We start from the raw sequence: 12,301 nt of genomic DNA on the forward strand, positions 1-12,301 counted from the left end.
TGCTTCTGGTAGTGTGACTGCCAATGGTTCATTTGTGTAAGACTCGGTGTGGGGTGGGATATTGGTGTGGGCAGTGTGTGACTGCTTGTCTGTGATTATGTGACGGTGCTATTGGTAGTGTGAGATGTCTGATGTATGAGGGGTGTGAGAATGCTGTGAGTAGTGTTAGTCTGCCACTCTGTGTCACCAATCACCAATTAAATGTATGAGCTGAGTCTCATACCTCTTCTACCTGAGTCCCTGGAGCCTGCAGACACTCACCATTGGCTTTGAAACTCTGCATCCAAACTCACATGAAGAAATCCGCAGCAGTTACCGGCTGATGCTGGACGCTGTGTACCAAACCTGAAGCTGCACCAGCTATTGACGAAAAAGCGGCGCAAACTTACAAAATATAATTGAATTTTGTAAGTTTGCGCCACTTTTGCATCAACAAAATGACGCAAATGCGACGATAAAAAAGTATAAATCAGGCCCAAAGTGTGCATGTGTACCAATGTGCCATTCACATTCAAGGTAGCTTGAGCTTCACAGAAACAGCTGATTAGGTATCAGACAGTATCACTATAGCGGGCAGACGCTGAAGGGCACATACTTTGTAGAACACCATAGTTGCACACTACATAAACTAGCACAGTTCAGACCCCAGTAACTACTGTCAGTGCCCTGTGGATTGGAGGACCTGCAGCTAAGAGAGATGCCTGTCAGCAGTCAAAACAATACTGCTCGGGGAGTGCCAAGTAACACACCGCAGAGGCTGGGCTATTTGTTTGTTTGCTGCCATCCGCAGACTCTTCTGCCAACTCCATATGCTACCATATAATTTCTTTTGAAAGCAGAATCCTTCTTATGAATACGATATCCACAGTGCAGCATTCTCTGCATTGCCCCAGTCCTGATGATGCTGGAACATGTGGCATACCACGCTGTTGCTGTTTTATTTGTTTAGTGGTGACAATCGCTGCAGCTCTTGGAGCTTGAGGTGCCACAGAAGAAGGTGCTGGGCGACATGGACAGTAGCAGGACTCGATTCTTCTGGGGCAGTGTTTTATAACAATGCATTCCCACAGTAGTTCACCTGGCAATGTGAGAATTAGTGTGCTAGGGCACTCACAGGCTACTGGACTGTAAATGTGACAGATGTTTTACTCCTGGTGTCTAGGGCCACCAAAATTTTGGATCCAAACTCACAAGCACACACTTCCTCTTTGCACTTGACCCTCAGAGAAGAGATGAAGAAAAGTCCAAAGCTTACTTATGTGGTTAGTCTGGGGTAGAAACTCACAACTCTGCAAAGTGCACAATACTTCTTAGAAAATCAATGCCTAGTCAGTGTTTTTAGTTCTGAAATAAAACAAAGTACTTTAATTCAGCTGAATACTAAAATATAACATTAAAAATGAAAGCAATAAAAACCAGACCACCCTAGCCCTCGTTCAAACCAGAAATCTAATTTGGAAAAAATGAAAAGCCCCTACCAGTGGTATTCGTCAACGTATTCATAATGTAAAACCCATTGCTATTTTTAGCATCAGAGAACGTAATGAAGATGACCCTCCTCCTGTATTTGTGAGAGAACACAACGTGAAACCCTTCCAAACAGCATTTGAACCTGGTTCTGCATTAACAATGTTTCTGCAAGCATTCTGTAAGCAAAGAAGATACTTCATAAGCAGGCTAAAATACTGCTGACTAATCAAATGCCTGTGAAGAAATCAACAAAGGGCCTTAGTCAAATCCATGGGGATACTTTAGCACTTACGATTCCAGTTAGCGAGGCAGAGGTGTCCAAGTCTGACTCAGGGAGGTAGTGTTAATTCAAAATACAAAACTTCACAAAGCACACAATAAATGAACAAATCAACGTGTTGTTTCCAAGCCGGGGGGACAGGACTGCTAGTCCTATCATCCCACATGGCAGGATGGCAGCTGCAGGTCTACTAAAGCACCCGGAGGCGCTATAAAGGTTCTCCCCAGATCCCGCTGAACGGGACACGAGCAGGACACACCTGGGCGCCGCCCCAGGTGAAGACCGGGCAAATCGCTCTCTTGGCTTTGGGGCAGAATTTGGAATGACCAGGGCCGCCAAGAGTTTGGATACTGCAAATATACCCACATCTCAACCCTATTTTGAAATGGGAGCTCACCGTTCTCACTCCTTTTATATTTTGAGTGTCACTGTCTTAGGAGAAATTGTTTCCACAAGGAGGGTCGCTTGGATTGGCCCACTTCACAAAACTTTAACGGGAGATAATTAATTTTAGAAGACCTAGTTTAGTTCGGGCTCTCTTACATTCCCTATGTCTGTAATGCAGTCAACTAGGAAGGTATCAAAGCCTACCCGTTGGGCTTTTTCCATCCTCCCTGGGCTTATAGGCTCCTGGCCACCTGGGGCCATGGCCCCCAGCCTGTTGCAGTAAGTGCAACTCAGTGTCTCACAATCCGTGTCATGATTTCCCCCCCCCCCTTTCCAATAGGTTTGACATCCTGTCTCCTTTGGTGCAATTAGACTGACTGCCAAACAGGGGACTTGTCCTGGAGGAAAGATTCAATTCTCCACTTCCCCCAGTCTCTATAAGTGATCCATTGGAGCAGGCTGGTATACTGGACTTAATATCATGGAATGTTGCTGGTCTCCGTACAAAGCAGGAGTCCCCAGAGTGGCTGAATATAGTGGACCATTACCGTATAATTTGTTGTCAGGAGACATGGCTAGTGGACACCTCACAAATAAATGTTTTTGTCACTTATCATGTGCCTGCCACCCCCTCGATCTCAGGATGGGCCCAGGGGGATCCTGGCAACTTTCGTGCCTGTCTCTTTGATGGACTTCACTGTCTCTAAATTGACTTTTTCTCCTTATCTTGTGTTACTAATTACCTTACAAACGCCTTTAGATATGGTATTGCTGAACTTTTATTATAATATTTTTTACCACAAAGACTATATTAACTCCCTGGGAGAACATTTGACGAGGGCTGAAAAAGATATCCCTAAGGTGAACTCCAGAGAAGTTCCCGTTCTGCTTTATGCAGATGATGCTGCCCTCATCACTCACACAGCCAACGCCCACGGGCTCCTTTTTGATGCTTTTAATAATTTATGGTTAGCTCAGGCCTTAGGACCAATCGCATCAAATACTTCGTGATGAAATGTGGTCCTAAACTATCAAAGACCAAAAAATGTTTACTCTATGATGAGGTAATCATGAAAACTCCCCATTTACTTACCTCTGGATCCCAATTGATGTAGACTTCAAATGGAAGTTTTTACTTAATGTGAGAGTGATACAGTTTTAACTGACAATAGATGCTGTTTTTAGATTTTCTAACTGGCTGGGTCACAAGGGTCACAAGCCGGCTAAAGAAATTCTTTGAGTTTTTAAAAGCAAATGTGTGCTCGTAGCCACTTTTGGGGTGGGAGTATGGGGGTATGCGAATTGTAAAGCCTTGCAAATAATCGAAAACATGTTTTTAAGAAGGTTGTTGGCTTTCCCGCTGCCTACCCCTGTTATCTTCTGTCACGAAGAGGTTGGGTTCTCTAACATAGAAAATCATGTTAGGCTGCAGCGCTTGTTGCTGTGGCATAGGATATGGAGAAACCCAGAGACACAGTTATGCAGAACCATAATAGGGGACTGCGTGACCCTCTAAGCATCTAGAAATCCCCTGATTAAAGTATATCAAAACAAGCTTTGATAGGCTTGGCACCTCTGCTTTTTACAATAATCCAGACAATTTAGTTTCCATCTCCCCAAGACAAATCAAAGAACTCTTCAAACAATATAACTGTATGGCACGGATCGATACCATGCGTGGTGTGACTGCGAGCAGTCTCTATGGTCTTCCAGCATACCCGCCACTTAATTTGCAGTTTATTGCCACTGAGACAAATGTTTTTTATGGACCAGGTTTCGCCTCAAAACAATTCACTTTCTGCTGGCTTTTCCCCAAAAAGGAACTTGGTTCTCATTTCTACCTTCTTGCCACAGTCAAATGTCGGCAGAACAAATCTCATTGAACTTTGTACTGTTTTGATCTTTTTATTCTGTTCAAAGAAGTCACATGCTGCTGCTTTTGTTTACTAGCACCAGTTGGGCAATGACACGGTTATTTATGCTATTTTAAACGTTATAACAAGTGCTACGAAGATACGCTCTGGTTATTGAGGTTTGTTTTTAATCCCAGGACATCTGTATTTTACCTCTCATTTTAAATGTTTTGGTTGTTTGTAAATGTTGTGACTTTTTTGACTCAGACAAGCCAAATAAAGTGCTTGATGATGATGAAGAAATCAACTTCTAAGCGTTGTTAGTAACGTTTAAAAGGGAAAAATGCCTTAATTGGCACACAACTAAGTAATAAACATGAAATGACATATATTCTCAATGAAAACTAGCCCTTGCTAGTCTCCCAGGGCCTGATTCACAAAGGTAAACTTTGACCTGAAGTCTAAGTTTAGACCTGAAGTCTAAGGACCTGATTCACACGAGTAAACTTGGACTTCATGTCTAAGTTTATCTTTGTGCATGATGCAGTTAGACTTCAGGTCTAAACTTATGGCCTGATTTAGAACTTGTCGGATGATTTACTCCGTCACAACGGTGATGGATGTTCTGTCAGCTGAAATCTAAATCCCATTCTAACTAATGGGATTTAGATTTTGGTGGACGGGACATCCAACACCATTTTGACGGAGTAACCCATCGGCCAAGTTCTAAATCAAGCCCTTAGACTTCTGTTCTAAATCTACCTTTGTGAATTGGACCCGCAATGTTAAACAGCGTAAATCTCCTTGCTTTAGTATTTGTAATGGCGCTCACAATATAGATCCCTTTCTAATTGTTTTTTTCCACAGAGTTCACAATTCGAGCTCCCTTTGTTTCACATTTGACACAGTTGATGTTAACCATTTCTCTATAGCAACAGTTTTTAACCTCTAGACTTCTGTGGAAACCCACTAAATCATCACCGGAAGTCAGGCATCTCCATTGAGTCATTATTGGAAGCTAGGGACCCGGGCCTATGGTTTCTATAATTTGAACATCAAAACAATACACAAAAATACAAAAAACAAGCATACATCAAATAAATGCTTCAGTATTGAATTATTTTGTTTAATTCACAACCAAATACAGAAAAATGTTTTCACATTTTCAATTTTGCTTCTTTATTTATATACACATTATTAACTGTAATGATTTTATTATTATATTACTTATTTTTGTAATGCAAATCCACTGAGTAGGCCTCACGGACCCCCAGGGATCCTCAAAGCATTATAAGAAATATAGGTAGCACAACAGCTGCCTAATGAAGTACCAGTAAAGAAGAACAACAAAGGGCAGAGACAAACCAACTCCCACTCTATACTGCTTTTTGATCATTTTATTTGGGACTTCATGAGCTTTGTGGAACACAGCTAAAGGTGTCTAGAGCCAGACCAACATCATGAAAATACTTTCCGCTATCACTCTTACCTTGGCCAGATGAGAGTTCACCCATTTCGTGAAGGTTCTCTTTTGCACAGCTTCCTGCTCATCTGCAACACAAGAACAACACATCTAATTACACGCTGCATATGGTCAGTGAATACTACATTTAAATGGGCGAGTTGTCAGTGCACACTGCATGATTAATTTCCAGCAGGATAAGACAGAACAAGATTGTTCTTTGTTCAAAAAAACTTAACAGTAGTGATGGCAATGAACTGCCCTCGAAACATATGATTGTGTGATTTTTTTTCCTTCTTTCAAATTATTTATTGAAACCAAAGTGAAACCAAAATTAGTTATTGGTTAAAACAACCTACTTTCCCACCGAATTTATAAAGTCATACTTGAGAACATACTATATTGTAACACAGAGCACTTGGATCTGATCAAAGCATGTGGGCGAACTTCTCACAAGTCACACTGCAAGTCGACCATGCATCACCTATGAGGTGAGTGTGTGAGTGACAGTGATTTTGTGAGCGAATGGTTGGGGGAGTGAGTGGATGCTTGGGCCTCACTAGCAAGACCAGAACTCCTATGAGCTTTTTTACCACTGCTGGAAGCAAAAGATTTTTCTATAATTAAAGATGGCCCTCCCTTTCGCTGTCATAACAATTGGATCTCTCCTTTGCCTCACAGCCAGAGCTTCCCATTCACGAAGGTTTTTTTGCTCCCTATGATATGAAACATTGTTTATCTTTACTTTTAAAATCAAGCTGCAAATGCTGTTTTTTCTACAGTAGCCAAGAAGTGTTTTGAATGCTGTATCCTTTCCTATTGAAGACCCTAAATATCTCCAAAAAGGGCAGTTCAACTGCCAGCATCTGGACTGGGTGGACAAAATATTAGTCAAAGAGATAAGTAACCTAGGTCAATTGTTGATTTGTCGAATCTTTTGGTGCGGTTTTGTTGATGGTTGTGCTTGTGTATCCGGAGTTGTAATATTTCTGACTTTGTAAACAAAATAAATATAAGTACGATGGAACCTTCTCTACAGGAATTATTCGGGGTACGCTCTTCTTTAGTCTCCTACAACGAATTAAACTCTTTATTTGAGGGGAGTCTGCAGAAAAACTTTTATACTTAAAATTGCTGGTTTCTGCACCGCACAGGTAAGAGTTACTGAATGCACACCAACCCACTTTTGTATCGGCTTCAGACTAGTAGACCTTAAAGGACTGATTAGATGTGGCATCATCCCACCCTAGATGTCATAAACCATAACTACACGTTTACATCTGTTTCATTCACAAACATACTGGCATTAGCTCCTTTCCACCAGAAGAGGTCCCAATTATCCCTCCAGGAATTCACCTCACATTTGATATCCTGATTTAAGAAACGTATTTCTTTAAACAGGAGTACAACTGCAGACCCGAGTGGGGAGGCTTATCTAATAGAATCGATTGGTATGTCAGTCAGTGAGGATCTTCCCTGTCTTTCGTCTATGCTGCTTGTGCATGGCCTCTTTTGAGTACCTGTTAGGCACCTCAGTTAGTTTGTCATAAATCAAATTTTAAAAAGTACAAAATATTTCCCTTTTCAGGTTTCTTCCTATGCCTCCTCTGGCACATGCTGCCCTAACTGATCCCATGGAATAGGCAGTTTGTGAACCTGAATGAGTGAGCGGGAACCTAGACTCAACGGCTTGTCGATGGTCTTTTCTGCACCTACTGGCTTCCAGGAGCATGCCTGCTTGATGAAGAGGAGTTAACTATCTGAACTTCTGATCACGCTGAGCCCTGAACTTACATTTGCCTCAACACAGCTTTTAGGAAACCATCACCTACTATAAAACCACCAGTGACTAGGCAGCAAGGGCTAGAAGGTCAACTCGGGTAAAGAGCCCAGATGGGCTAGCAGGACAACCTTTAAAGCTCAATGTGCCATTGCTTGTGGGTCATGCAACTCCAGTAATGGAAAACTGAATGTTGCAGCTGATGACCAGTAGCTGGAAATGGGGCCACAGAGCAAGCCCCAATCAGCTGAATAGGGAGAATTAACCAGGGCCACCATGTCTAGGATCCTGCATTTGTTTGTGTCTCTGTGTTAGAACAACTGTGCAGGATTTCTTACTTAGAGCTCAAAGGGCAGCTCCAGGGTCAGCTGTGACCCAGATGTACGATTCTTGACTCACATGAAAGATGCTTGTATGAGGAGCAGGCCTATTTGAAGTCCTGAGCTTTATCCCTGGTACAGTAATCAGAGCTAACATCTCCCTGTTGTATATTGTTGTTCACCACCATCACTACCGAGTGTGGAGAACCCCCCCATCTTGCCAAGGTGCCTTAGAAACAAAATATAGCTGCCCACCCAAATCAATGCTACAAAAACATTTTTTTACCACAGGCAATACGTGCTACTTGCGATACACAATAAATCTTAAGTGTGTCTATAATAATAAAGCTTTCAAACTTCAAAGTCAGCACCTTCCTTTGTGACCACCCTCTTTCTTTATGATGGTTGTGCAAATTGACTACTCATGAAGCAGAAGTAAGACTTTTGCCTAAACTCTTAACACTGGTTGGCCCCAAGGAGAACAAGGACGTGCCGATTGCCCCTGACCCCATGTCACTCCTGTTTTGCAGTAGGACACTGCGCCCAATAAGGGAAGCGCCACTGTCAGGCCCACTGGCCACATCGGGCACTCCTCAAGGAAAAACAAGCTAACCTCATGCTCCCACAAAAGGGCGTTTGGCCTAGCAGTAGCAAATAAAGCTTAATGTGACCAGCCATTGAATAAATACTGCAAAAGTCTCAAATCGCCAGTGAGGTAGCCAATATGTATCCATATATCAAAGCCTATAATCGTCAGTGGTACATGCAACATGTGCCTATACTGCACAAAGTCGACAACCCTGTGAGCAGTGAACGTTTTCCTTTCACTTTACAAGTTAGAATTAACATAAAAAAACATAACTAGCACCATGATCTCCGAGGCATGCCACATTCTCACTTATTTGCATGCATTTATTCTTTCACACTCCTGAACCGACTAAAACAATGGTTCCCAAACTTTTGACTTCTGTGGACCCTCACATTATGGTTACTGTAATCCAGGAACCCCCACTGACTCATTATTGGAGTTTGGGAACTCCCCACTAAGTCATTACTGAAAGCTGGGGACCTAATCTGTTAATATTGTTTAATTTTCTAAGCAGTCGCGGATCTCTTTGGGTACCAGGACTACAGGTTGGGGACCACAGGGCTAAAAACATGTGAAATTGCCTGTTATTAAACGCAGTCACGCTATGCTGGTCAGTTCTCTTTACTAATACTGAAAATGTAGGCTCCAATGTCAATTATCATCAGGAAAGCATCATTCTCAGCAGAATACAGGCCCTCGCGAGCTGAACTACTTACCCCGAAGGTACTGAAAAAACGCAGTCACCAAATTCAAAGACGAGATTTGTTTGCCGCCAAGTTCTTTATAACGAACCATGGAAGCCATTGCTGCTGATCCGTCCAGTAAAGCAGAGGTTCTGGGTCCGTTGCCTTCTGTTAGGTCGTGGTGCGCTTACTCCGTTCTGGTGGCTCTCATGATGCTCTTTACTGTGCACCTCAGACCCTTTTATTATTCGCCCGTCGCTATCGAGAGCAAAGCGATGCATATTCTTATCCTTATTGTCACAGGAAGTAGGCCGGGCTCTGCAGGGCCGAAATGTCAGTCTGCCTTCCATCATTCCGTCTTGGTGCTTTCCGGGAGAACGGCCGTACTTCCCAGGCACGAGCCAGTTTAGAGGAAACCCGTGATGTCAAAGCCTGGATAATTGACACAGGGCCAAGGACAGCCCGATAGCTTCCGTGCGCTGCAAACGAGGCTTGGACAAGTGGATTTATTTATTTATCGCCAGAGTTGTCGCGTAGGGACACCTGTTTGTGGCTTTGTGAAAGATGGCAAAATCCCTGTTTCCTCTTCACAGAGACTATATTTTACTATTAAAAAATTCCCGGCCAAATATTCCATTTTTTCAGGGATAGTAGCGTTACTGAACTGCATGGTGTGGACTGAAGAGAGCAAGGCAGCACCATATTTACTAAACAAGCATTGGCAAAGCCAATAGGTTTCGCCTATGTAACATCTTTTAGCTTTGTTATTGTTTTATATTATATTTTTATTGCAGTCTAAGGGGCCAGCTTTGACCGCATCATTTTGGTTTTATTTACTTTGAGCAGTGTCCCACAACAGCTCAACTGCTGTGCAACATGTGAAAAAAATGGACAAAGCTAATAGATTTTGCATGGGCGAAACCTATTGGCTTTGTCAGCGCTTTTAAGTTTTCATTTGGTTTCATTGCAAGAGATTTCGCAAACACAGAGCAAGCGATGTGCAGGCGAAACCTAAAAATGAATCTAGTGCCCATGTAAAGCGATCCAAAGCCATCGGGCCGGGTTTGCACCACATAAAGCTACAAGAAAATCAGATATTTCTTTAGCTTAGTGTCCAGCTTCTTCTAACCTGAGCAGCAAGCGCCTTTAAATATCGTCCTATTCCTGCTGGAGTGCGTGAGTTATCCGAGACAGCAGAAGTTTTCTTTCTAAAATGGTGGCATGCTAACCCCTCCCAATACGAGCATGCAAGAGTTAACCATGTTGTCTTTGTCAGTGCGCGCATTCCTAATGCTAGAGTGAGCCTGCACTGATTTGCCATAACTACCTCTTTATACTCAAGTGTTAACCAGTGGCGCAGCAATTAATGGCAACGTTGAGGGAGTGCGAGATCCCAGCCCTTGGACCCCTCAGAGTCTTGCGGTTGTGCAAATGATATGTAATCACAATGACGTTCCTGGTTGGTGTTAGAAACACCAGGTCACGCCGCCACAGTGGGGGCGATATCCTTAGGGACCACGTGGTCAAATTACAGCAAGTATGGCGTTGTATGTTACCACTACATGACAGTTTGCACAGCCATCAGTCGATTTACATTTGGGATGAACTCAAGGCGGAGGCAGGCAAATTGTGGAGCGCATAAATGATCAGGCAAAAGTTTGGTGTTTTCATCATGACAGGTGCATGTGCTCACATGGTGAACAATGAGGTAACCCCTCTCTCCCGCCACCGGCACACATACAGACCCTGTTCTTCAAACCAGGTACAAGTCTCGTGGGACAATATCCTGTGATTGTGGGCGAATCACTCAATCTCTCCATGTTTAAAAATGAATGTGTCCATGTGAAATGTAAATGGCTCCTCGTGTAAAGCGCTCTGACACCTTCAGGTCCAGTTCGCGGTACATTAAAGTGCAAAATAAAAAAAAGAGGAGACTGAATTTAAACACGTGCACGTGTATGCAGTGCGGGGGGAAACGTAAAGTATGTGGCAGAACAACTGGAGTGCTTGTCTTTGAAGCCGGGGAACCGGGTTCAAGCCTCTGTTGTCCCTGGTAGTACTGTTACTACATAAGAGTATCTCTTACTCCTGTGCAGTCTTTCATTCTTTAAAACAATCTAAAACCCTTGGCCAATTTAGGGGGGCTACAACTCCCAGAATGCAAAGCATTCTTAAATATAATCCCGTAAGGCAAGTGTTGCTAAATAGATGGAGATAATTGGCTTCCATACACTGTTGAATGCCAGGTCCAATACTTCAGTGTGCCAAAAACGTGCAAACAGCAGCCACATACCTACATTTTATCATAAGTAATTACTCTTTCCCTTACAAAGTGTCCCATTACTTGCTTTGCTTAGTATGTTGGCATACTAGAGCAGATATGAATCTGGCGTGTGGGCTTCCACAAGGATTGGTATAAGAACATTAGTTCCAGCAGATGTCATCCCCCCCCCCCCCACTAGCAGATCCGAACGAATCTTCGACTGCTCCCCTAATCACCCGATTACACAACATGGTTGCACCAGAAAAGACAGCCAATTAATTATTCAAATTGAAATAGCAATTCATTTCCTTGTAAAAATGTTATTCTGCTTTTTCACTTGATGTTGCAATAATAACGTTATCTGAAGCCACAAGAAGGCTGACCCTGAGGTCAGCTTTTTTCACTAACTCATGCTTTTAAATCACAGCAGAGTGAAACACGAAAGTTGAAACTATAAACACACCGTAGCACAGCCTCTGAATTAAACCCATTCCAGAGGCTAGAGAGCAAAGGGGGTTTGAGGAGGGGGGGTAAGGAAGAGGAAAGATGTGCCAGTAATTCATTAGGCAGAGATACTATTAAACTGTCCATTGAGTAACACATGTAAATGATGTGGCATAAGGGCTGGAGCTGTCCTCTTTGAAGCTGGGCAACCAAGTTCAAGTCTCGGAGGGAGGTTCAACATACACAAAAAGTTGTAAAGCACTGTAGTACCTTTGGTCATGTTAGTGTCAAAAAGGTGCAGAAAGACAAAAAAAAACATGCACTCGTATGGAGTGGTTGTACAAAATTGTTAAAAACAGTACCTGGTGAGTGAGTGGACAGCGGAAGGGCACTAGCAGCAGCCAATGTCAGTGACCAGAAGGAATACTTAGTCCAAACTCCATGTGATGGCAAAAGCAGAGCTGCAAGAGCAGGAAGTGAATGCAGATGATGTGCAAGCCAATGAGAAGCAAGTAAATTCGAGCGACAATGGAATGGTAAGCTCAGGTAAGTACTGGGTGGGTTCTAAGCCCTTTTAAGAATTTTTTTTTAAACACAAAAGACTTCCCAAGCACACTGCAGGAGTGTATGCCATGCTGGCAAAACCTAAAAAACAGAGCTGCTGCTGTCATCCCCTTTGCTAGCACAATTTCCTGCTTTGCACCATTAAGTTGTCTGTAATGAGCCTCATATATGGTTTGTTCCGGAAGGACACCATTCCAGTACAAAAT

The 12,301-nt window shown here is 42.9% G+C and overlaps 1 protein-coding gene across 1 annotated transcript in view; it reads right to left on the minus strand.

Annotated features, from left to right (window-relative positions):
• The window catches only part of SYNE1 (spectrin repeat containing nuclear envelope protein 1), a 1,478,055-nt gene that overhangs the window by 1,240,119 nt on the left and 225,635 nt on the right, over window positions 1–12,301 (minus strand). Inside the window, exon 3 of the mRNA XM_069234720.1 lies at window positions 5,480–5,541. Within this exon, the coding sequence (XP_069090821.1) occupies window positions 5,480–5,541 (62 nt within the window). The remainder of the gene's footprint in view (window positions 1–5,479; window positions 5,542–12,301) is intronic.

The sequence above is a fragment of the Pleurodeles waltl genome, chromosome 5 (genome assembly GCF_031143425.1).
Source record: "Pleurodeles waltl isolate 20211129_DDA chromosome 5, aPleWal1.hap1.20221129, whole genome shotgun sequence".
NCBI lineage: Eukaryota > Metazoa > Chordata > Amphibia > Caudata > Salamandridae > Pleurodeles > Pleurodeles waltl.